The sequence below is a fragment of the Solea solea genome, chromosome 7 (assembly GCF_958295425.1).
Source record: "Solea solea chromosome 7, fSolSol10.1, whole genome shotgun sequence".
Lineage (NCBI taxonomy): Eukaryota > Metazoa > Chordata > Actinopteri > Pleuronectiformes > Soleidae > Solea > Solea solea.
In genome coordinates, this window is record NC_081140.1 from 21,703,075 (window position 1) to 21,730,305 (window position 27,231).

The 27,231-nt window shown below is 40.9% G+C and overlaps 1 protein-coding gene across 1 annotated transcript in view; it reads right to left on the minus strand.

The window, feature by feature from the left end:
* Nucleotides 1-1,562: 1,562 nt before the first annotated feature.
* Nucleotides 1,563-27,231, minus strand: part of LOC131463177 (calcium-binding protein 8-like) — a 53,613-nt gene continuing 27,944 nt past the window's right edge. The window contains exons 5-6 of the mRNA XM_058634928.1: nt 8,732-8,888; nt 1,563-1,690 (exon numbers count right to left, since the gene is read on the minus strand). Coding sequence (XP_058490911.1) covers nt 1,563-1,690; nt 8,732-8,888 — 285 coding nt within the window. The remainder of the gene's footprint in view (nt 1,691-8,731; nt 8,889-27,231) is intronic.

Consider the following 27,231-nt stretch of genomic DNA (forward strand, 5'->3'; position numbering starts at 1 on the left):
CTTGCACAACAGGAAAGGAAAAGTAACTTCAGCGAAAAACACAGGTTACTTATATAAAGACAGACTATCATTTCTTTATTAAACATCAGCGATAATAACCTGGAGCCTCGCAACAACTCTATGTTCACTTTTATAGAAGATGATGAAAACCAGGAACCAACTGAAACAAGAGAAAAAGTTGTGTTGACTTTTTTTTTTTTTCCCCGCTGAGGTAAAAAGTGATAAAGATAATAATTAAAATGATCAATTTCAGTAAAAGCTTATAAGAGATTATGAACACATGGGGGCGAAGTCTTCATTTAAAACAAATCACAAGTTATAAAGACAAACAAATGTAAAAAGACCCAAGTTTTTCCATAACACTATGTTATAATTTGTTAACTTTATTTATGGTGATTTAAAGTAAGGAAAAAACACCCTGAGACACATTCACTGTTAAAAATCCTCTGCTGGTGGTGGCATATATATGTGTGTATGTGTATATATATATATATATATATATATATATATATATATACATATACTGTATATTCATATATATGTGATGTAATCATTCAATCAAAAAATCATTACATTTCTGTATTCCATATTCACAAATCACAATTTTCTGTTCTATTTTCAGTTGAAAAAGAATTTTACATGAGAATCAATGAATTGTTTGGTTTTGATTTTAGAGCAGGTTTAAGAAAACTGAAAATCTTCTTTCTCAAGACGATGCATTCAATCACCACAGAAATGAAATCCTGCAGAGGATATTTAACAGTGAGAGCATTAGAGAGTGGATCTCCCCTCTTTAATTAAACCCAGAAATCTCTCATTTGTATTTTGAAGTGTTCACCAACAGTGCTACAAGCCTGGAGTTAACTTTTAACATTATACTCTCTCCACTGCTCGCTTTGTCAGCCTGATGAACTGATGCCAGCAGCTCCCAGCAGCCCACACACACGCAGGGGTTGAAAATAGAAAGTTGAGCGAGATGAAGTATCGTAGCACCGCAGGAGATCCAGGAGCTGCGGCCTGATGCTTACAGATCCCTCTGCTTGAGTGGCGGCGAGCTCTGCCGTCATCTTTCCACAGACTATCTAATGAGAGGGCAACTGTTCCCTTGGCTGCGACTGCAGCTCGTCAGACTCCCGGTGGCTGACAGATGTGCAGACTCAGACGTCACATGTTGCTGAAAAAGCAGGCAGCTCTGAACTACTGCACTCAGTGTCATTTTCTTTTTTCTAAACATTTCTTTTTATTGCATCAGGGAAACGGAGACGACAGTATTACGCGTGATGTCAGCCCTTGAGTGTCCCTGTCAGAGTAAAGTGGGAGGAGTCCTGCATGACTCCTCATGCTGGCTTCACAGTTTCATTGGACGTCAGGTGGCGAGGTGTCGCTTTGAAAAAGAACAGAAGTAACATTTTTTTGAAGTGGGGGGGTTTTTGTTGATGATGATTTTTGTTTTTTTTTTTGAGCATCACTCCTCGCAGTTCCTTTCCCATCGGCCGGGGGCCGTGACCTCACCCACTGGCATGCACATGCAGGCCGGCTCGTCCCCCGCACAGTGAGCACGGCTACTCCATGCCGTTCCGCAGCATCTGATTGGCTGCGATGAGCATGACGCTGATGATGAATGCCATGGCGAAGGCGCAGATGAGGCTCTTCCTCACACACGTCTGGCGGTTCTGCTTTGATGGGTGAACTGGAAAGGAAAATAAAGAGGCGGTAAACAAAAGATGAAAAAAGCTCCTCACTTCTGTTTCTGATGCCCTCTTTGAATTCATCTTTTTCTTTTACCCAAAAAAAAATATAATGAAGACAAAAAGCACATTTGCTGCGGCTTATTTACTGTGTGTTATGAGTATTTACTACTCCTGTTCATTTGTCAGCTTCTCCCCCTTAGGAGAGAATTATACCAGTCAATAAAAACTGCAGCAAGAGGACTAAAAATAAAAGTTTCATTCTTATGATTAATCACTACCTAAAACTTCTGCACAATAATAATAATAATAATGATAAAAAAAAATCTTAATATTAGCTTTTTTCCCCCTCTTTCTCAAAAATACACTGTACTGTGAAATTCTGCATTGTTCCAGAGCAGAGCAGTGTAATCTCACATCAGTGTTGCCGGGCAGAATTAACAGCTCTGCTCTGAATCCCAGCTGAACAACCACCAGTGGGATTCTGGGCAGTGACCGGCAAAGAGGGAATTCTGTGTAAAGTGTAAATGTCATATTAAATAATACAAGAGATAATTCAAATATGTTATTTTGTCACGTCAGTGTTAGAAAATTTTCAGTTGTCTTTATCTTAGGTACAAAAACTTACAGTTAAACCAGCAGCTCTCATGTCTCTGCCAGCTAAAAACCTGATTTTCTGTTTGGTGTAGAAAAGTAAGTGGTTTACAAACTTCAGTTTCAAGTTGCAAATGCAGTCTAACATCAAGATAAAGTGGCAAACATGTAATAGACATGTGCTGGTGTAGTATTATTAGATTAGCCCCTTTGTGAAGTGGCTAAAATCTGTTTTTGTTTGTGTCCTCACCGACAGCCAAGATTCCACTGAGTCCATGTTACATGCTGTGAAATCCAACAGTCCTGAAATAAATCCTGTATGAGGAGAGTTTTTATAAAGCTTCTCTTTCTGTGGATGCAGTTTGTGGTGCTGTTGCATTACTTATACTGGGTGGTGTTTAATGTTGTGTCAAATCCACATTAGATAATTGATGGTGTCATGCTGTAGCAAAACAATGCAGAGAGTGGAGAGTAAGGAGTAGCAGAGAGGACGGCCAACTTCTTGACAGCATTTAAAGACAATAGAAAATATGGGAGCACAAATGAATAATGGCACACTGAAGTCGAAGCCATTATTACACAAATCCAAGCTGACACGCACAATCACACAACAGCCGTCTGAGCTCAGTCTCTCTGAGATCATTTTCTGGTTCAATCGACATCCGGCGCCCACCGCTAACTCAGCGGTGTGGTAATTGGGGGGAGCCGGGCCAACGACCCACAGCCATACAACTCTCAGCTCACTCTATTTTTAACTCTTAATTCAGGAGACGGTGATGTCATCAGAAATGCTGCTCCAGAGAAAGTGCAATGTGGAAAGTGGGACAAAGTTGACATCGGTTTGCTCTGCTTGAAAAAAAAACACTATACTCCAGTCTCTCATATAATATAAAACGTGACAATATATTAAGCCAAGGTTAGGTTACTCCATGCTTGATGCACGTTGTCCTGGTTGACCTTTGCACAGAAGCAATTAACCTAATTCTATCAAGACTCAAACACTGTCTTATTTGAATGAAATCACGTCCCGACAGCATCAATGAATACAGTATACTGCAAGATTAACTGTGTTGTAGATTTAAAATAAGATGCAGCACAAAACGTAAGCATTAATGCAACGATGAGAATCAAACATTTGCACTTTTAACTTGCCGTGGGACATAGAACAAACAAAAACAATTAAAAGATTAGATTTTAAGTTTCTCACATTGTGATTTTGAAAACGATGAATTCATCGCTACAAAAATGACCTGCCTGTGGTCGTGCACCCTGCCTGTCTGTCTGATCGACCACTGAAGCAGAGACGACAGCGAGGAGTTAGCCAGTGTGTGAGTCACAGTAAAACGGCAGAGAAATTGCAGCCAAAACTAACAGGTTCAGATATTTTTGGGGGGGTGAAGCTTGCACACCCTATAGTTTTACAGAGCAGATGGAAACTCACTCTCCACTGGGTTTTGTTCAGCAAGCTTTAGAACCGAATCCACGACCTTCTGCGCACAATTAGACACAAAACTCCACTATTTAAGCAAAGTGAGATCATTTCACAGATGCTTCAGCGTAAATCAGTCATTTCTTTAATGCAGTCCAGTTTTGGCAAGTCTTCTGAAATTCTAGTTCATGAAGAGTTAAACATGGTGTCGATGGGAAGACCATGTGTTCAGCTGCTGGCTGAACTGTGAGGATGGAAGGAGAGCTGTGGTTTCAATGTTAGTTCTTGGTCCAGTGGCGTGAACTTGCTGTCAGCCGCTCAGAGTAACTGCACTGCTGCCAAACCTCCAGTGGACTCGCTGTGGTCATAAAGGTAATGACGTGTGCACTGGCTTCCAGGCTCTGACTCATGCTCTCAATGTTCACATGTGTTTTGAATGACCTGACCTTTCTGTGGATAATCACACACCTGTGCTCTGCTCTGCTCAGTGTTTATTTTACAATAACCCTTTAGAAATAGGAAGGTTTGAAAATCATCATCACTCCCTGCCAGAAAGTTACAGTGGGTTTATCAGCTTGTGAGCACCACAGATCTTTTTTTTATTGCACGGCGTTAAGCAACTGACTTTAATGTGTTGGTACGATGAATGACCTGCGAGAAAATGATGTTGTAAAAGTAATGTGAGTGCTGAGACTGCTACACATTTGAATCTGTGAGAAAAAGACATAAGAAACAATATGAAAGTCGTTCCTTTGTGAGTTTAAACTGGAAATGGGGAATGGGAAAAAGTCAAAATACATTGAAGTGTTGCCAAAGTGTTCCACAAGTCCATCGCAGGATCATTAAAGAGACAAACAACCATTTACTTTGACACTCACACTCACACTCACGGTTAATTTAGAGAGTCAAATTAACCTTATCCCCAATCTGCATTTGTCTGGACTGTGGGAAGAAGCCTGAGGACTCGGAGAGAACCCACACAGAAAAAGCCTTGGCTGGGTCGGGATCAAACCTTCTAGGCGTGAGGCGACATTGCTAGCCACTATTCCACCCAGTTGAGTCAGACAGTATGGACAACATGGCAGCTCTCCAAAGGTGAAGTCAGACCATTTTAATCACCCTCTATTGGCTGCCCCTTTTTCTTACCACACTGATATATGATACGAAATATCAGAATTTACAGCTAAGCGGCACGGTGGTGTAGTGGTTAGCACTGGTGCCTCACAACAAGAAAATTGATTCCCGGTCTGGGACCTTCCTGTGTGGAGTTTGCATGTTCTCCCCGTGTCTGTGTGGGCTTCCTCTGGGCTCTCTGGTTTCCTCCCACCATCAAAACATGTTAGAATGTCAGACTCATTCGTCTAAGTTGGTCACAGCGGTTCTGATCAGAACCTCCATCTGACCTCCAAATGTCATTGGGCAATTTCGGTTGTTTAATGACAATAAAGATCATTTCAGAAGATTGGTTTAGCAGGCGTTACAGCACGGACTGCTGCTCAACTCCATGATCACTACTGCCACTGTGGCTCTAAATACTAGTTTTCAGGAGCACTCAAACTAGGATATTTTCCACAATGAGATGGAGCAAAGATGTGCCGATCATCCTTGTTAATAGTCTGAACAGAGTCAAGTAACATGAGGCTGCCGGACTCACACTGGTCAGTTGTTTCTCTGTGCTTTACCCGGGTAGCACATGGATCAGCACCTGCTGAAGCTGCACGATTCCGTGGTTCCATTCTTCATCTGGTTGTTTTTTGAGTCTACACGTATCGATCCCAGCGCAAGGTGAAGCCAGCGGGAAATCAAGTTACTCTTATGCTCCCTCATATATTAGAGAGCTGAAGCAATGAGCGCCACGGTGGCAGGATGGATTGTACTCGGTGTGAATCACACTGTGACACTATGTATCGATTCTTCCATGGCTGAGCACACTCTGGTGTCCCTGTGTGGCAGGTGCTACACGTGGACCTTGGAGTAAACAGATGTGATTTGTGCGAATGATACAGCGGTGGTCAGTGTTCATCATAAATGTGGCAGGAACGTCATTTGTAACGACATTATTTGTTAAAGTGCAGGTGCGATCCGCAGCTGTCCTCACTGACACAATGCTGTTTCACACAGTAGCTATAATCTATATTACAGTTCTGGAGTCGATAGGGTTTTGGACATGCAGCACATGGCTGACTTTCTTGGACACATCATCAGTGATAGTACCTGTGGTGAAGAAGGGGTTTTGAGTCTTTCAACTTCAGGCCAAGAAGGTTTTGCCCACTCCCTGTCCCCCCTGACCCCCAGCCATCGCGAGGCTCTCTCTGCAGCCTTGGAAGCCTTAAGGCCCTGGTAGACTTCCGCGCACAGCATGTTGGGTGCACGTGGGAAAGCACATGCACAAACTGAATTCCCGCCCCACTGGTAGGTGGAGTAATAAGCCCCCGCTCACTAAGCAGAAAAATCATTTAGACAACAGAAGTAGCAGTCGCCAAGGATAGTCATCCAAGCTTCCACCTGGCAACTCTCAAACCGGCTGGCACCCCAACTCCCCTGCCCGAGGGGTGTCAGCTGATGAGCCGCTCAAACTTCCTCTATTCTCTTCTCCCAAGACACAGTTAGCGCCAACAAGACGATGCTTGGATGTTTCTGAGCAGAATAATGTCTCCACTAGGTTTTGCTTCCTCAGGTCCACTCTGAGCTGCCAGTCGTAGATCCACCACAAATACATTATTCTAAATGGAGACACGCGTCAGATGCATGCATGGATTCTTTCATAACGTTCTTTGATACTTTGACCAAACAAGTAGGTAAAACTGGTCTATGTCTACTCTGGAATAAGCCGTGAACCTCCATCATCCAGATGAAACCTCTGAGTCAGTTGTTGAAGGAGTCTTTTTTACACATGCATCACATGCAAACAAAGCTGCTGGCCGGTAATACCTCGTCTTCAATGAAGCACAATCCCCGAGTGTTTTGGATAAAAGCTCTTCTGGCCTCTTCAATGCATTTTTCACACATTTTTAGACACAGTATAACAAAGTAACTCAGGACCCTGCTTAGCAATGTTGCCTTTAGTAACGCACAACAAGTCTTCTCAGATCTGAAACTGAGCCCTTACAAGTTCACCCTCACGTTTTACAAAGTAAGTTGGGCCATGGGTTTGTTTAACATTTTGTGTAATATTGGTGCCAAGAAGATCCAACTGCAGCTGACTCAGACAGCATTGACCGGACGTCCAACTCAGCTGGAGGGTGCAGATGGCGGCTAATTAGCGACAGAGGTTGCAAGGCAAGCAACTTGCTACAGTAAAAGGGCAAATAGTCCAAGTTTTCTTTTTTCATTGTGCTGCAGCAAAACTGCAAAGCTGATTATAAATGAGCCTGTCACATATCACTGTGACTTTTAATCTGAAATCACGAGTAGATTAGGTTAGCAATGCCTCCATTTTAATCAAGAATAAAGGCAGAACAGGAAACCTGGATGTGTTTTACAAACTTTCTTGGATGATGGATTATTATGTCTCACAGCCAGACACAGAGGAGGAGTCAGCTAATGTTACATTAGGTAAGACACTTTGTTTGGTTTTGACACCTTGTGGATGTAAAAGGGATGATAATTACATCTGTAACCCTAACTCTAATCAACTGGGTTCAGGTCTAGCATTCTCAGTTCTGCACAGGTCCAGGTCCCAGCATTTCATGCCACACACTGTCCTGCAATGGGTCAAAGTTTAAAGATTATTATTAGATTAATAATCTAATAATACTTTTTATTTACAGTTTTATGGGTTGTTTTTGTTAATAAACAAAGCAGGTGCTTCCCACATTAGCCTCCATTATAACCTGTCCCATCTGTTTCGACGATGTGAACACAATGACGCGGTCCGGTCACGGCTCACTGGGAGACAATGGAGGAAAAGCTACAGAGAACAAACAGCAGGACGTGACCAGACTTGCTGAGGGAGGAACACGAGGTAAATGAACCACAGTAATAATGTTTATTTGAACATATCATTTGGCAACAGCAGTGAACATCTGCTCGCCTACAGCCAAGAAGATGTTAACACTGTGACCTGCTGCCCATACGCTATGTTGTTGAATATGGCGACTCCACTGTGACACCAGGCCATATGTTACTTTCATTATGTATTCATCTCTAATAGTTTTATGTTAATTCAGTTTTTTTTTTAACTGAGAGCAGAAAAAAGTGAAAATGCTGACTCAAGACCAGATGTCAAATATGATTAGCACATTTTGTTACTTCACTACAGTCGAGATGCAGTGCACTGTAAGAACCTGGATTGCACTGAAATAGTCAAAAGTTAAGGTGTAACATGTTGTATGGTGTCAGAGAAAAACAAAAAGTGCTGTCAGTGAAATATTTTAATTAAAATCTGTGTTAAATATCTGACAGCTGTCACTGATCTGCAGTGTTTGACCTCTCAGATTTAGACTCCGACAGGAAATCTAGCAGAAACTTTTAAAGTATCCTACAACACTTTCTCCATTCAGGAGCCAGAAGTCTACAAAGCATAGAACTTCTTTCCTAATGAGGTCAGGCTGTCTGTCAGTGGATAAACGACCAAATATGTTAAAGAAGTAACGTAGGAAAGAGAGAGGGGAACGCTAATGGCAGCAAAGAACAGGAAATAAGCCAAAAGGCGACATCGCTGACAGCAGCTTTAATCTTTCTTGTTACATGACGCAAAGGGCACATGCAAGAAACATCCATTCTTACATCAAGTGAGCCGATTTTCTTTGGTGTGTGACAATCAAAGACACAGCATGGTTATGTTTAGTCAGCAAGTATATCCAATTTGAGACTAAAAAAAACGCTCTTCTGCTGTCATGAATATTTAGTGCACTCCAGATCAGATGATCAGATGACATTAGGCCCCAGTTTTAATAAATCAGCAGGTGTGTGGTGAGTCTTTTGGTTTCTTGATGAAGAAACTCAAATTCTTTCTGAGAGTGTAGATTACTCCCTCTTTCCGACACACACACACACACACACAGGTACTTTGGCTCACCTCCCTCAAACTCTGTATGACAGTTCCCAGAGTTTTCCTTCAGACTCTCCTCCTCATTAATGATGATGTTCTCAATGTCCTTCATGGTCAGGTGGTCGCGGAAGGCGTAGAACAGGATGTGTTTCAGCTCCTCCAGGGTGATCCTCTGCATGTCAAACTGCAGGACAAGAGACAAAGGTGTCACGTGTAAAAACTCGATGTATTGCACTGCAGCGGTGGAGCCTGACAGGACGGGCGTTGAACCAAACAAGTATTCAATCATTTCACTCATTTTGCTGCCCACAACTTACACAAAAAATGACGTAAACAAAAGCTCACGTGCGTAAATCCTCACACATGATCTGGTAATTCTCCGTGCACAATCCTGCAGCGCTGAACAGACGACACTCTGATGTGCTCACTTTGATCCAAGCGTTGAATAAAAAACTCAATGCTTACGCTACGTTGAATGTGCTGGAGTTATGGCCTGAAAGTGATTGTTGTTGTTTGAACAGTTAAACAGATCAGTGCAGGAGAAGGGACACACACGACGACACACATCACAACTGATGGGAGAACACAAGGGAGAAGGTTTTTGTCAGGCTCGCTGGAGGGAAGCAAAAAGGAAAATCACCCAATAAATCTTACTTACTGAATCAAACACAACTGATGCCATCAATCTATCAGCTGTGTCAAGCTTTTTGATTTAATGTCAACAGATAAGAGGAATCAATATCCTTTTGCACCAACATCCAGGTCACTCATCTAATTCTGAACCATGTCAACAATTCATTGTCTCATAATTGTCTCTTAAATTATTGTCCCATTTAGAGTCAAATAGACCGTAAAGCACAGCATTTATTTGGACATGGACACTCGGTGCGTGGACATACATTTTAAAAGTCTGATTTGAATCATTTGGTTTTCTTAATGTCATGTAAACATGTTAGTGCAACTAAAATTGAGTCAGGTCTTAGTCAGACTAACATACCTGGATAATGCGTACATGTACAGGCTTAGTTGGACTGGAGTTGGACCTTGCGTCCTGTGCAAGCAGCACTGTTGCCGTAAAAGAACAAACAGCGAAAAGCTATGGAGAAGACCCACTTTTGGACTGACGAAGATTTTTGCTTACAATCTCATCTCACCGTCCATCTCGCTGTTCACTGTTTGTTTTTCTGTGACGTAAACGTCAACAGGAAGCTGATTCAATACGCACTAGCTTATAGAGAGACACAGCGGAGTAAGACGCACACGGCCAATTCATCGAGTTTCTCCTCTGCATCAATACTCGGCAAGTGTCTTAGTCAGACTACGGCCTTAGCTCGATTTAAACGTACTGACTGTGAATTGACAGCAGATGTCACACATGGTGAACTGCTGGTCCTCATGCTTTCATTAAGTTCCATTCCTCACTTCATCCAGCTTCATCCTCTCATCCAAATAACAGACAACACTAGACAAACTGAAAAAATTGGTTTTCAAGCACGACTTACCAAGACATTGACATGGCCTGACCTACAGTATTAAGCTTTGCCTGGCAGATGACTGAGTGAATCATCCACATTTGACTGCATGCATTATATAAAATCATTTTTTTAATTAACAAAAGTTTCAGAAGAATAACTTGATAAATCAACAACACACATCACACAGAGTAGACATGGGAGTGAGTGCCCCTGAAACTCAGGTTTTATTATTATTATCTTTTTTCATTTTCTCTGTGACCTTGTATGTTGGTGAGAATGAACCACATTTTTAAAACAGTCAGTGAATCTAAACTGACATCAGGTCAAATCCTTGAAAGTTGACTTGATGAAAATGATGACAGTTGACAGTTAAAGGTGAACTTGGGTGGAACCAACACTCATGATTCTCTGGCTTTGAGATGGAGTAAATGAGTGATTATGTAGACATTTTTATACATCCATAAAGACAGATTAGAGTAGATGTGATCTGTAGTTATAGTATAAACCCTCTGGAAGAACTTTGCACCAGAGGCAGACTTTCTAACTAAGCCTTTGGGCAGATACATAACTCACACTTACAATCAATACCATTTACTATCTCTTCGCCTCAATGTGAGCTAATGAACACACATACAACTCAGACTCCATAAAGAAGCTGGGTCAGTAATTGGTGCCAAGCCAGATGAGCCGATACTAAATCTGACGTCGACAGACAGCCGGCCACTGATTGGCAGAGAGACGGCACTGGAAGAGTCATGAGCATGACGTCTGATGAACTGTAATTAAAAAGACTTCAAAATCCTGACAACAGGCGTCAATCTCCAACGTTTAGCAATGAAATTTCAAAAATCTCAATATTTAACAGAGGAGTCGGGTGCAGGCATCACAGGCATCACGACCCCTTCTGCTGTATTCTCAGCTCAGTGATTGTGTCAGACGGAGTCTGTGCTCCCGTCATGCAGGAAGTACTGAACGATTCTGTGAACAAACCTTTTTAATTAAACTAAGTCTGATGATTCAGTTACACTGAAAAAACGTTGGTGGTAATGGTGTTACTTCAGGAGCTCAATATTTTCTCGGGTGGTATAAAAAAAGTTTGAGAACCACTGATTTAGAGGAAGTAAAATGAATCAATCAAAGGTCAAATAAAACAGGAATATTAACAAATACGCAACTAAACAAGTAACAAGAAACAAATATAATTGCATATAAGTTTTAATTTGTTTGAATTAAAAAGTGAATGACTAACTCCACTGATGCTCACAGGTCATAAAAACACACTGCTCTCAATTTCATCACACTTCATTTCCATTACCTGTCACATTGTTTCAGAACACACACTATAGCCGACATCACACAATCCCATCATGCAACAGTCGCAATCAAAACACCAGGAAGCTGTTCAAATCCCTACATTTATAGACCAGGCGACACCAGGCAATATGCGAGACAAGCTGTCTTTTCGCTGGCTGTTTTCATAGAAAGTGAATATGGTGGACAGCTGTTGTTTCTCAAGGGCCCTCCAGAGTAGGACGATGGAAAGTTTACCAGAAAGATGAAGATATCAGGTTACTGGAATAATGTCCACCCTGGCTGTGTCCATACTTTTGACGAGCAATTTAGGGACATTTTAAGGGTCAGTTCTGTTCAGTTTGTCGACTTTCGCCATCTATCGTTTAATCTCCGTGGATTTAAAGTGTGCAGTGAACTCTGACAGCTTGAAACCAGCGAAGCGTCGTTCATTTTTTTGCGGACGCTTTTATCTTCTACCAACGTGACACACGGACCTCTCGTGCCTTTGGAGAGTGAACAAAAATGAAAACCTGTCACATCTGTCAGTCAGTTCAAAGTTAAAAACCAGGTCTCACGTCACTTTGCCAGTTTGCTTAACCTTCGTGCAAACCTTGCTGCTTCCTACCAGCGTCACCATCAGAAAAGCAAACGCTTTACTTGCAAGAGCAGGACGAGTCAGCGGATAGATTTATTCAGTGAGAATGCAGGTGGCAGATAAGAAAAGGCCATTTTCACCACAACCTGTCCACTCAATATCCACATTCAAGCAGGGAGTGACCTTTATGAGACAATATGGGAGGCAGAGGAGAAAGATGTCCTCAGGCACAAAGTGACTCCCACTGAACACAACAAGAGCTTCAGTAGAACACCCACTGTTGAATCCAAATCACAGAGAAGAAGCCTTAAGTAGTTTTATTTGTTTTCTTTGTCTTCATAGGAGTTCGGTCTGAAGAACACGGAACACAGCGAGACTCTGGAAATGTCACATACTGTGATTAAAGCTCAGAGTGACACTGAGTCTGTGGCTGAACGATAGAGCGACGGAGGGTCATTCATTTACTTTGAAAGACTCCAAACTCTGAGTCAGGATATTTCTACTGGAACTGGGATTTACCACAAACCACAAATCCCTGAACAACATGAGAAATGAAACTGAAGAAGATCATGTTCCTTGGCTTTCTCAAACTCAATGTTATCAGATTGTTTATCCCATGTCAATTGGAACAGATTATAAAATAGAATAAGTATCATCTGATACGAACTCACCAATAAACTATAATGATCACATGTATTCTCAATCCATCTTAATCTAATGACATTCAAAGAGAAACACTGGCCTTAGATTAAACCGTAAAACGTTCTTAATTTGATTCAATCCACTGCACATTTGTTCTGATTCAGGGTCTGAGACGAGGAACAGGAGTCAAAGTGAAGAGTGTAAAATGGTGAAACGAGGCATGTTCAGCTGCTCGCACACACAGGCGGTGAGAAAGTGCCAAGAACCAGCATCAGTCCATCTGCTGACTTCAGCCCTTTGCAGAGCAGCCAAATTACACGCTTATAAATGATGCTCTGCTCACACTCTTAAGTCCAGTCATTTGCATTTGCTAATTTAAACTCTTACCTGATAAGCCAGGGAAGTCGTTTGATTCTAATGGCGAAAACACTTGTGCATTTGAAACATGGTGCGGCTGTGCGCGTCCTGCAGAACATTTTCTCACCTCGGTTTTTTTTTGTTTTATAACAAGCCCTAAAACACTTTAATAAAGATCTCGTCTGACGGTTAATCTGATGACTGTATGTTCTTATCACGTGTGAAGTAGCAAAGATACAATAATACCAGTATAACAATATGAAGTTTATTCTGTGGATGTTGTTGAATAAAAGGAAAATGCAGGTATTTTTAGGCCAGGGTGACTGCAGACATAATGCTTATATTTTCACTAGTACACAAAAGGTTCGTAAATAACCACATACCTACAAACTTGAATGAATGAATGAGTGAATTAATGTATTTATTGCGAAAGTAAAACAGAGTCCAAAAGTAAAAAAAAGTTAAATATCCCTACCTCTTTATCATTTATTAAATAAATAAATGTCATCATATATAATAACTGTATATCCTGAACAAATATACAAATTATTTATCCACAACTTTAAATAAATACATTTCAACATATAACAGACAAGGAATTGTCTCTTAGGATGTTAGTCAAGTGTCAAACTCCACTTTTACCACAATAAAACACCACAGAGCAGGTTATAGAAAGGGAATTCATTCACGTTATTATTATTTTTCAGATATCAGATCCTGACTTTCACATTAGTGAAAGAATTTTGCCCAATGATTCTACTTCTACTTCTTACTTTATTTATAATGCAAGTAAACATTTTTCCCAAAGGGTCAATCGCTAGTTTACGGTTTAAGGTCTTCAACAGAACATGATGTCATTATAATGCCATTTAGAGGAAAATAGAGGCTAAAGCATGACACATATGAGTGGACATCAGTGAGATTGACAGGTGTTATTTCCTTCCTGCTTAATCCTGTCGCTGATTATGTTCAGTGGGCTTTAGTTTAAACCACAAATACGCCTTGTATGTGATATTTAAAGCTAATGACGGTAAACAGTATTACGATGGATGACAGAGTGAAGCCAAGACGTGACCTCTGGTGGCTGACTGCAGAGTACTGTAGGTCCAACAACAACAACAACAAACCCTTAACAAAGCAACTTGATTCAACATCCAGGGGAAACTTTTCTCTTCCCTCTGCAGAAAACTCCCTGCTCTTACATTTTGGGACAGTTGCACTCGCTTGAGTCATTGAGTTAGAAGTAAGAAATAAAGATTTGAACTTAGTGGACAGATTGGACCCATTGACAGTGACAATGAAACAGAAGAGAATGTGAAAGCAGAGCCACTCACAACAAATCCCATTAGATATGTGTGTGTGTGTGTGTGTGTGTGTTAGAAGCTGTGAAGTAATAACTCGTCAGTACTTTATTCCATCTCACCAACACTTTTCAGGACATAACTCATGCAAACCTTTCTGCTGCTGATGTGATGGCTGCCTGGACATTTATTATTTACAAAGCAGTGCATTATTTACAAAACAGTGGGTCTGTTTTCACATGATCACAATCACTCACACAAATACACGCTCTACGTGTCGGCTTTCAATCTCAGTTGAACATAAAATTCATTCATATCTTTTAATAAGGTCGCAAGCAACATTTTTAATTTTAAATGTTGTGTTCTCATTTGTTTAATTGCATTTGTATGTATTTTATTTTTACTGTATTTAAAACATGTTTGGATGTTTTTAAATGAGCTTTGACCTTAACTTTTACAGTTTTATCTTATATTTTTTCATCATATATAATAACTTGAGCGAGGTAAAGATGGGCAGGTGGACTGATGAGGCATCAGCTAAAGGAAGCTTCCTCGGAACCTTCTACCGGTGCGTTTTATGGGAATTCCAAACTGGGAGGCCTGAGGAGGAGCTGGAAAACTTAGCCACTGTGATCTGACTTTCAATAAGCGGAAAATAAGTAAAAAGATAAATGGATGAATGGAGGTATTTTATGTGCATCTGGGTTATAGTTGAACCTCCCTCAAACACGACCCCGTTGTTGCTCTTAAAACTATATTATGAAGGTGAAGCTCAGAAGATTACTTTAATTATTACCTGTCATAAATAATGATTAGATCATTCTGGTTTGTGATATTCAAAGATGTGAGCCTGCAACAAGTGTTTTTCACAGAAACAATAAATGATTCAATCCAGATCAAACTATACTGAGAACAAACCTTGGTTTTGATTCAGATCATTGACAGCACCTTTAAATGCCCTGTATAAAATAATCTGTACATAAACCTGATTTCACAGCACACTATAATGATTCTACAGAGATATGTGCCACAGTTACTAATACCTAACGAAGCTCAGCGCGTTCCTTACATCCTACATTGTTTATGTTTAATGCCTGAGTCTCACCAGCTTCCCATTGTTAAAATGAATCCTCAGCACTTTTATTGATCTCTGCTTTTTAACAGCCCTTCCAAAAAAGAAGAAAAAAGAAAAAAGCACAGAGCCTTCCTGAGGAAATTTATGCCCCCATTAAGACTGCATCATCCAGCCGTCACAGCGCAGAAGATTGATGGGAAAAAAGCAAACATAATGTGCACAGTGAGAGTCACTGGCATTTTACAGGTGATAGAGACATTGGCCACATGAGGCTTTGATGAAAATGAATTCTTCAGAACATGATCTCTATGCACTTAAAGGGATAATTCAGCCTTTGTGATATGTGGATATATGACGTACTGGTACTGGTTCTTTGTGCCACCTCAGCAGAAGCTCAGTGGAACTCAAACATGGTTTTTAGAGGTGTCACTAAGAAAACATCCATCCATTTTCTACCGCTTTATCCTCCACAGGAGGGTCGTGGCACGTGGGGGGGGGTGGGGGTGTGCTGTGCCAAATCTCAGTGGACATAGGGCGATGGGCGGGGTACAGTTTGCCAGTCCATCGCAGGGCCACATAGAGACAAACCACCATTCACTCTCATACCTATGGTCAAAATAGAGTGTCCAATATACCTAATCCTCATGTTGCATGTTTTGAGACTGTGGGAGGAAGCCCACGCACACACGGGAGAACATGCCATGCAAACTCCATGCAGAAAGGCCTTTGTTGCAACCAGGGCTCAAACTCATGTCTTTTTGCTGCAAAGGCAAGAGTGCTAACCACTAAACCAACATGTCACAGTTCAATCAGCAGTTTCCACTCACCTGATTCTACCCCACTCTACCTGCCAAGACACACCTCCTCATCAAGCCAACACTACTCACCTGTGATCACAGCTGCTCCTCATCTCCTGCAATCAGCCCTCCTTATATACTCCAGCGCCAGAATGTTCTTAGCCCTCATGCAAGAGTCACCAGTGTTTATTTCTGGACTATCCTTTGACCCCGTCTGTCCCCGCCTGTCCTTGACCTGTGTGCCTCTGCGCCTCTGCCTGAACCCTGGATCTCACCTCAGCCTTCTGTCCCTGAGCACGTTTCTGCCTCAGTGTCTGGTTCCTGTCTGCCCGTTCCTTGGACTGTCTGCTGAGCTTCCCGTTTAGTTCAACTCTCCACATCTACCTGCTGGCCTGCTGTTCCCTGCTCAAAAGTCTGTTTGCTGTTTCCTCAGCTGTGGTTCTAATAAAGACTGTTTCCAACTGTCCTGTGGTGTATTGTGTTGCATTTGAATCCATACCACACCAGTTTCTAAACAGATTTTAACCATTTATCAAAAGCCTTGTCTGATAAAATACCACATTAAAACCATTGTCAAATGGATTTACTGCTGATTAAGCTCCACGTGACTCTTTCTGTGTTTCTCAGTGTGGTGGTGTTTAGATATCATGTGAACAAATCTGCTTCTCGCTGCTTCAGTCAGGTCTGACTATCTTTGTTTGACAGCATACAAATGTTACATGGTTTTAGTTTGTGAAGACCAAATTGAGGCAGAATGATAATATCAACAAGAAATTGCCAATGTTACGCACTGCAGCTTTAAATACACAAAATCTGCCTTTTTGACACTTTGTAAACTGCTTCTTCCTTTTCTACTGCTGCCTCGTGTTGTTTGTGTTGCGTGAGGAAAATCCTTAAATACTTAAAAATCTGTGTTTAAAATCTTAATGATGGAGGCAACAACGGATCATCTACTTCTGTGTGCTTTGTTGTGGAATCGTTGATTCTCTCTCTGGACTTTCGTGCGGGTGGAAACACGGACATGTAAGCTGCTGAGGAGTGAACACTGCGCTGTAGAAGAAGAAGCACAAAGCTTCATTTCAGATGTTTGATAGCATCTTCAGACACAAGCAGAGAACATCAAAGTCGTGAAGATCAATATTCACATCAGGTCCTGGTTTAGTTCTGTGAATCCTTCAGGGAAATTTATCTGAAGCCTCTGAACAGAGTTCAATATTCAACAGATTCATTCACTTTTCATCTGCATCTGCAGGAACAATGACAAAGCACCTTAGCCAGCAGCAAATCAAAGATACACAGACCTTAGATGACTTAACTTAAAGGAAATCTAAAGACCGTGAGTAATTAATTAAGAGGAGCAGGCGGGGCTGCCTCAAGCCACAGAGCAAGCTATCAATTGCCAATTATGGATCAAGTTATTAATCAAAGAGATTGTCCTCACATTAACCTCTGGAGGGGAGCAGACGAGATGCACTGCCTGAGGGTCACAGCCCTCATTAGTTGGATTCAGAGGAATCCATATGACCTGCCTCATGTAATGCATCCCCTTTACTGACTAGAAACAGATGAGAGAGAGACTGTGAACAAATGAAAGACTTGACGACAGTAGGAGAGACAGAGGGTGGAGGAAGAGGAGACCATATTAATTCTAAGCACAGTTTCACTTGGAGGTTGATTGCTGCTCAATACAAACCTGAAACTATTCAGCAATAAGTTTAATTAAGCCCAAAGGGCGGAAGCTGTGAGAGGCAAAGCCTGAAAATGATGATAAGCCAAATTCTTTGCCTGAAAAGTGGTGGAAACTTTTGTTTTCACTTTGACCTGTGCCTAATTAAAAGCCCAGTCCAACCCAAGAGCTCCAGGTGGCTCGCAAATAAGGACCTATTGATATTTTTTTCTTTTCATTCTAAGATGAAAAATAAAACTTAAAAAGCAACACCCAGCAGGAGATGCAAGGAAAGAGCAAAGAGACGCACCAAGCCACCTGCTGATTGTCAAATCTGAAATTAAAATCATCTCCACGTAAATGTCACATTAGGAGCTTTAGTGTGTTGACAAGTGCAAAGCTGAGGACTCAAAGCTGACGCTTAAAAGTGGAAAGAAAGGTTTACGAGTTAAAGTTTTTTTTAGACGTGGGGTTATACGAGTCTTAGTCAGTGTGTTACATGCAGGTGACTGACTGTGCTTTGCATGTTCCTTATACTGAGAGGCAGCCAGAAAGTCCTTTAAATAAACAATAGTTTTACCAAACAGAACACAAGGGCTGTTGAGTCTATTGCTGCCTCCATCACTAAGTAATATTGTGTTATTTTGTGACTGCAGTGTCTGAAAGTCTCGCTTCACACTGACTGCAGTAACACAAGAGCCGTGTTTGCATCATGGTATAGTTCGGTTTGGTCTAACGGTGAGTTAAAGCAGTGAACCCATTCTTAAGATATGTAACATACTTAAAACTAATGTAGATTTTGTGAGGTCAGTCTTTTGTTATGAGGCTAAAATCAGTGATTCTGCTGTCGCACCTGCCTGACCACTGGCTGTATAAGCACCTCATACAACCACACTTCCAAATGAAGTTTAGGAAAAGTAAACAAATAAGAAGTCATGTTTATAATCAGTATGCATGCTCTGTCTGCAGCCTTGAAGCACAGCCAAGTGAAAAAAAGGTTAAACCACATCTCAGCTCCTGTTAGCACACGGATCTATGCTGTGGCTTGATGAACACATGGGAAACAGGCCTGTGTCTCCTTAATGACATTTAACAGACACATAAATCCCTAATCTATGCACTAATCTACATAGAAACTGTAATTAGTAGATACAAATGAAGACGCTGTCCTGTGGGAAATCCAGTATGTCAGTAAAATGTAGTGGGATGGGGGGGGGGGGGGTGGGCTTTTAACTGACAGATACACCATTAAATTCTGGGCACTTGGTAATGTAATGCGTAATGTGTTGCTGACACTTCTCAGCGCTGCGGTCTGCATGAGAAAGAGTCGTGATTAAGTGACTCACTGAAGGCAGCCAAGCTGACTCACATGCACTCGCAGCTACAGGGGATATGAGGAGGAGAGGTCGGGTGAGAGGAGGGGAACCAAAATGTCAAAAAGAATAAAACAAAGGGTCCTCTAATACAAAGTTTTACCCCGTTCGGGACCCAGTTCATAATGTTTCTGCCTATTTTGAATTTTTTAATATATTGAGTAGATAAACCAGCCATATACAGTGCTTAACAAATGCATCAGACCACCTGTCATAAATATTTCAGAAATCTTTCAAAAACGTGTTATTGTTATTTATTTGGCAAATAACAAACTGAATTCAACTTTTTGTAGCCGAATTTGAGCCCGCTCACTGGGCTTCTACTCTGAGAAGTCAGAAATGAATCAAGCCACTAAATTTAACCACTAAAACAGGAATGCAAATATGAATGCAAGTAAATAATTGCCAAATAATACTTACTACTACTTTACTATAATCTGCTTTACTAAAAATATCATGTTGGTTAAAGAGTATCTACATAAGTACTGGTGTATTAACCATTACAAAAACATAAAAAATGATTTTGATAATTACCGATAATACCTGTGGCATAAACCTTACATTGGGTGGTGGTCTAATAATTTTTTTAAGCACTGTATCAGCTATGGCTGATTATTTAAAAAAAGAAAAAAGAAGAAGAAGACAAAAATTGGCCATTTGAGCCATATTAAAAGCAAAAAGAACACCAGGATAGAACTAGAAAAAAAGACGATTTCCTCATAGCGTCAACATCCTCTCCGTAAAAACACACCAGAATCATGTCCTCGTAACACTGTTGATAAACCAGTGATTTTTATGGTGAGTTAAACACTGGACTAGAACCTGCTCCCAGACACAAGATAATAAACCTTCACTAATATAACAAATGGAATCTTCTATAAAAACACACACTCATGAAATCGTAATGAAAACCCACTCAGAGGAGAAGTCATGCTGTTGGGTATGATTCTCCTCTCTGTTATAAAAGTCGCAGAAGTCTCGCCATGACTGAGACAAATGAATCCATTTTCACTTTGATCGTCTTCACTAACTTTTCTCGCAGCCTCTGGAATCAGACAATGGGCATATTAGAGTGAAACTACTCGCAGGAACCAGACTGTTGGAGGGGACGCTGATAAGATATGGTGGAGAAGTGAGGACATGTGCATGTGTGCGAGCGTTGGTGTTGATCAGCACTCTGTCACGTCACCTCCCCTCCCTGTACCACCTTCATTACTATTCAAGGCCATGCCTGGCAGGACAAAATGTGAGTTTTTTTTTCCTCCCTTCCTTCCCTGTCTTCCAGGAGAGCATGTGAATGCCCTCACAGTGTGTTTACATCCTGCATAGTGGCCTTGAATCCATCAGAAATGTGCTGCTTGTCAGAGAAGTACCAGCTCTTGTCATATTACCTGCCTGTAGCAGAACGACTGCTGGTCAGCACTTCTTAATTTGGATTCCAGTTGGCATTTTGGAGAGCTTGGAATTATTCCCACTACGGTGTGACAAGGAAGGGTGAGAAGAGATAATAAATCCAGACAGACTAATCTTGGCTTTCAAACGGTCATAGGCAAATTCTGTCAGTGGGCCTTGGCTTGAGGCTCGATAAGAATGGAAATTATGTTTGAATGACTGCAGAGATGATGTGGAGCAAAAATGATAACGTCACACCACTGCTGAAATTCAAACACAATCCAGCAAAAGTGTAGCGATTGAACAATTTTGTACTAGTTTGTTCTGATTTGCTGGACAGAGTAATAATCATCCAAGCTGTAAAGAGACTACAAACAAATCTAAAGCTTCTTCAGAAATGTTTTCCAGCTAAAACCAAACAATCAAATAATGATTTTTTCCACACTCAAAATCCAATGCTCACGAGCCCAAAATTGTCCCAGAATCTGTACAGTTATTTCAAGTGAAGACTCTCTTTCCTATTCCTATTCAGTTCATCTTTGAGTCCAAGGGGATGTCTGTATTACATTTTGTGAAATTTCCTCAAGGTGTCCTTGAGAAATCAATGGAAGAACATCCAGGAAAAGTGTTGTTTTTTTTTGCAAAATGATCTTCACTCTCAGCAGGGATCAAACGATGAGGTCGTCTCTGGATCCATGAAGTGAAACCAAAGTCTGAAAATGATCCTCTCTTGAAAGTCCATACAGGGGCTGCTCCACTGGTTTGTGTGTATACCTATGAGAAAATGACTATATCTCTCACTTGGTTTATAACATCAGAAAAACAAACGTTTATGGAGTTCATGATTTCAGATCTTCTTTCATAAAGCATGATGTACATTTAATAAATGATGATGGGGTCATTTATGGTGTACTCACGTATATGCATCACGTTGGGCACTACACAGTGGGCGAGCCTAAGGCTTGGTGCTGGAGGTGACTTTTAGCCGTGCAGTGCAGTGTCAGTAATGGCCTACTTTGAAGCAAGGGTTGCTAATTTGGTTAGAGTAATGGAGAAGTGGTGTCTGCTGCTGTATGTCCACCGTAAATAGGTTTACTCAAGGAAAGGTCTACGTTTAAGTTAAGTTTGGACGATGCGATCTGAGTACCTGCATCACATGATTTGATTGGCTCGCACTACCGCTTGGAAAATGCACACAGTGTGGGCAAAGCAAAAACAACAGATCTACAATGTTCAGCAATGTAATGACTGTGTTCATAATCAATTATTTTCTCAATTAATCAATTTGTTGTTTGATCTCACGTCTCAAAATGATTCAGTTTGAATGATTTCATTGTCATAAGGAGCAAAGAAAACAAAAAAGAATTCACATTTAAGACTTGGTTTTATAATTAAAAAAAACTCTCAATCTGATTAATTAAGTATGATAACAGTTTAGAATTAGTTTAGTAATCAACTAATGAAGCATGTGAGTCCACCATGAGTCAAACACACCATTAAGCAGTGATGTGACTAAAGGTGTGACACACTATGACCTGTGGTCCTCATGCTCTCACTCCTCAACCAAATATGGTTCTAGAGCTTTGTTCACTGACTGAGACCACAAGACTCAGCTGAATTTGAGGACCAGGTTTGCAGCTGTGCTTGATCATAACTCACATTGTTAGAGTCAAGTCTCACAAAAAAAAAAACACCACTGTAACTCCAGCTTTAAACAAGTCCGAGACACTTTCTGTAACTCTGGTAATTGACTCATTCATTGTTTCTCCCTTTGTGCAATAATCCTTTTAAAAGTCACTCTTGACTCTACTCCTGCGCTCTGTAGTTATGCCCAGTCATTTCTTTAAACTCTAACAGATGAGTGATCAACTCTTTTTCGTGTGGTGTGCCAGAAAACTAAGAAAGGCTGAACTCGTCACCACAGAAGTCAGATATGAATTATTCAACTTTGTTTTAGCAGATTTTTTTTTCATTTCATTTCTGTTCCTATTCAGTAACACATCTTATTCAAAGTGGGTGAAGTGTAAAATGAGCACATGATTTTTACACTGAACGGCTCTAAAATTATCTCACTCATGCAGTGCGTCAAAAAAAGGAAAATGACCCTTCATCAGTCATTTCTCCTGATGCTCAGATCCACACACTTGGCTCTAGTTTCCTCATATTCCTTTTTTTTTCTTTTTTTTTTGTCCTGCTTCCTGCCAACTCACCTACACACCTGAGATCTAGCCTGCACCTCTGAAAGTCTGCTGACCCTATTTCCACCGCCAGATGGTTGATTCACCTTTAATAGAAGAGACACTTCAGCCAGTTTTATCCTTTTCTTTTTTCCCGGTAGGTTTGGTTTTAATACCTGTTCACATGTGCTTCTGGTTCACTACTCATCAGCCACACAGTTGGAAGCACTTTGCCTGAACTGAGAACCAAATCTGAAAATGGAAGCCAGACAAAACCAAAGCTCTGTTTGACTACTGGACCTGAACCTTCATCCTCAGGAGCACAGATGTAGACATCGGCAGGTGGGCTTGATATGAGGCCAGTATCTACAAAGACCTGGACAACTGAGAACCTTCTCAAAGAACCACCGGTGACCATCTACAGAAGTGCACAAATCTTGACCATTTTTAAACCATCAAAGTCAAACATGGACACTTTTAAAAAAGAAAAGTAAATACAAATTTCTAAGTGACAAAAAGCTGTCAGTAGAAGCCATGAGAAATGTCTACCTCCATTCTGCTGTGGGTTGTCCATCCTCTGTCTGCAGAGGTGTTTCATGAGACTTTGGGGCTCCAGGCAAAATGGAGTGCAGAGGTGTGATATCAAATCAGACCAGAATAATCAGATCACGGTGTCATGGTGTTATCTCTTTATTGGAGGTATCTTAGGAAAAGTGTTTTTATGACCACATTTCTTAAACTTTAACCTTTGAGCAACCAGCTGATCATCTAGAAATGAAGACCCAAATCATATTCCAACCAGGTCTGGTGTGAATCTGAGAAAGACCGGATTAAAAAACAAAAGCACACTGCTGCAGAGTAGCATGGTAGTTTTTCCTCATGGTGCATTTCCAGCAGACTCACACACACACACACACACACACGCACACAGAAAACAATAATATAATAAAGACAGGCAACCGGCATCAAGCCATTTCAACTCAATCTGTTCGCCACAAAAGAAATCAAGTCATAAATCTGAACCAGACAGAGATGGAACTCACTGTGTTTGACAAGTTATGATTTGCGGCTTTTGACAATAGCAGCTTACGAGTTTTCCACAAGTTATAAATTATGACAGAGCATTATGTGATCTGCATTTCCTCCAGTCAAACTCAGAGCTGCTGTGCTCCGGTCAGTCACTTGGCATAAATCACCATCTCAATCATGAATCACAATCCAGCTCAGGGATTAATTAGTACAACGTAAGGGTTGGTGACCTGTTTCCATAATTTCCTCTAAGCACAGAGGAAGAGAGTCTTCTTAGAGTCCTCTAAAATCACACTCCAACCGCTGCAAACCGAGGTTATCACACAGGAGTAAAGTCACTGCCCGTGACACAAGGTCATTTCCAAATCTATCCAAAGAAATCAACACTTCTGCACCTCTTCTGGGCTCTGTTTACAGCCTCACACATATGTATATCTGGCCCATCACAGGAGACTTTAAACCAAACACATGGCAGTTCATGTTTTAGTCATTAGTCAGATCTGAGTATTTAAAACCAATATCGATACTGATAAAATCTTGCATCCCTAACCCAGACCAGACTGTCCATGATGGACACTGGTGTGGTAACATTTGAAAGTCTCCTCCAGCAGCACGACACCAGACACACTCTCAGTAAAAGGATAAAGCGAAACGATGCTTCCTATCCCAGCTTCAATGAGATTAAAATCTTAAATTAAAATTAATTAAAATGCATGTCTTTTGACTTCAGAATTGATCTCATAATGATTTAGAAAAACAGATGACAGTCACAAGCTTACAATTATCCAGATGGGAAATTAGATACATTAACAAATTGCTCCAAAGCAAATACAAGTGAATATGAAGGTGAGTGTTTGACAGACAGCGAGTGAATCATTATCCTGTAGGTCCAGCTGGATGAGGATGTGACAGGATGAGATTCCACAGCATGAGGTCAGTGTAAGAAAGAGATAGACACGGAACGTGTGAGGTTATTGTGAGTTGTGCTGGGTCGGCTCGTGTCACACTGCTGCAGAGTGAATACTGATCTGCTCTGGTGGACAAACTCTGATAACCTTGGAACATAAATGCTTCCCTGTGAAAATTCAAGAAAGGGGAACATTTCCATCTGTGAAACACTGTCAAATGCTGATAACTTGGTGAACCATTTTCTAATCAAGTACTATTTCAATCTTTATTACAGCCCTCAAGGGATTTACATTATTTATCTAATACTATATATCACAAAAACCTTTTTAATGTGACCGGAACTGCATCTGTTCTGATGTCAAAGGGCAGTGATGATGACCTTCTTGAGCAGAACCAGGTCTTTGGTCTGTACCATCGCAGTAGTGTCCCTTTGAGATTGTCTGTGACAACAGCACCTCAGGTGGTTTTGCTCTGAGATGACAGAGTGACAGTTTTGAACTTTCTGAGAGACGACTTCTGACAAACTTGGGTTTATAACAAGTCTCTGTTGCAGGGACATCACAGTGTGTTTGAATGCAAATGCTGCTTTGATCCGTCTGAGCTGTCAGAAGCAGATCTACAACACATGACTCCATACATCCTGTGTGTGTATCTGTGATGTATTACTTTAATATTCTCATGAATAGTCACATTAACGGATAGTGTTATTATAATCAAATAAATAATTGAATCTTCATAGGTAATATTCATGTTAATGGGCCCAGTAGGTCTTTGCAGAAGCCTTGAAGTCTCTTCTCTTTATCTTTATCTGCAATGGCAAGATTTGCTTTAAAATTTCTCAAACGTTATCGTGATTAAAAAATACCCTTGGTGTGTATAGAGTAATACACACCAAGAAGCAAATGACTTCAACTTTTAGTTTCCATTCTTCTACTAGCACCAAAACAAACATAAAATTGAGTAGTTTTATTGATGGATGGTGGTTATTTTTGTTTGTATGGATTTAATTCTTAGTGTTGTGTCCTACCAGGACATTCAAGCTGGATGACTGAGCACAAAATAACTAGATCTGAGTCACAAACTACGATCCATTAACAAACTTAACTGAGCACAAAACTGTCAAACTTAAACAAGCAATTGTCTGTAAGGCAGGCGGAGAAAGAATCATGATCGATCAATCGTGGCAGGGCATTTTTTAATATGCTCCACACATCAGATGAGGCATTTGCTGCCAATTCCTGCTTTGAGGCTTAAATTAATCAGAGAGGAAATGTGGGTTTGTGAGTTTGTAAGTAACAAACCACAAAGCCAGACAAACCACAGGCTGAGAGCTGGTCTCCACGAGCCGAGGTCACTGCAGCAGTTAAACAGAGCTGGCAACACATTTGTCCAGCCTTCTCTCGTACCTCCTAAGACTCGTGTCCTCGTAGTGAAAACCACAGTCTCCTGCCCCCAAGAAAAAGCCCAGGTCAAGCCAATGATTACATCATGACGATGGGTTTGCCAAGTGCTCGTATCTGAGCCAAATCTTCGTCCTCTTCCTCACACCTGCTCGATTAGTCGCCACCCCCCCCTTCATCCTCCCTCACATCTTCTATTGTCTGCACATTTCATTGCTCCCTGTCTCATTCGTTCAGTCAGTCACTCTCATGCAGACGTTTCCACTCACACATACCTCAGACACTCTCGAGCAGGACTGTCCAAAGGCACACCTGTCAGGGTCATGCACAGCCGTCATCAGTCACAATCACTGAAAGGATATCACAGGATGTGAATTCAGCCTTTAGTTTTCAAGTGCCCTTCAAAAAGGGCACAGAAACAGCGCGAGTACACAGACGGAGTTAAATAAAGCTGACTGCATTTCCTCTAGCATGATTTATAGATTGCATTACCGCGGAGACTTGGGTCAAGATAATAACTACTTTTGAGCACAATCCTTTTTTTCAGCATCATAAAATCTTGATTTGATTGTGCGAGACTGTAGCTCATCAGCGTCACGAGCAGTGTGCAGAAAATGAAGTACATGGTTCTCAAAATGTAATTAAATTAATCACATTTATATTTAGATTTTTCTTCAGATTTTAAACCCCTTCTCAGATTTACAATAATTGTCCCTGTCACACATACTGTATCATTTGTAATTCATTCCTTTTTGTGCATGGTTCCACTCATGGTTCACCCCAGTTAGCATGGCTGCAAGGATTACTTTAATCATCAATTATTCTATTGATGAATATCACAATTAATCAATTAACTGTTGGAAATAAAATGGTGCAAAGTTCAAAAGGATGTGATCTTCAATGTCTTGTTCTGTAGCCTGGCTAATTCCAGACTGCACCTCCGCAGAAGGTGCTTTCACAGGAGAGCTGTTTGGTCCGTTTAAAGATGGATAACCCGCTTCGTTTGGGCAGATGTGAAACTCATCCGACCTCTGGTGTGAACCAAA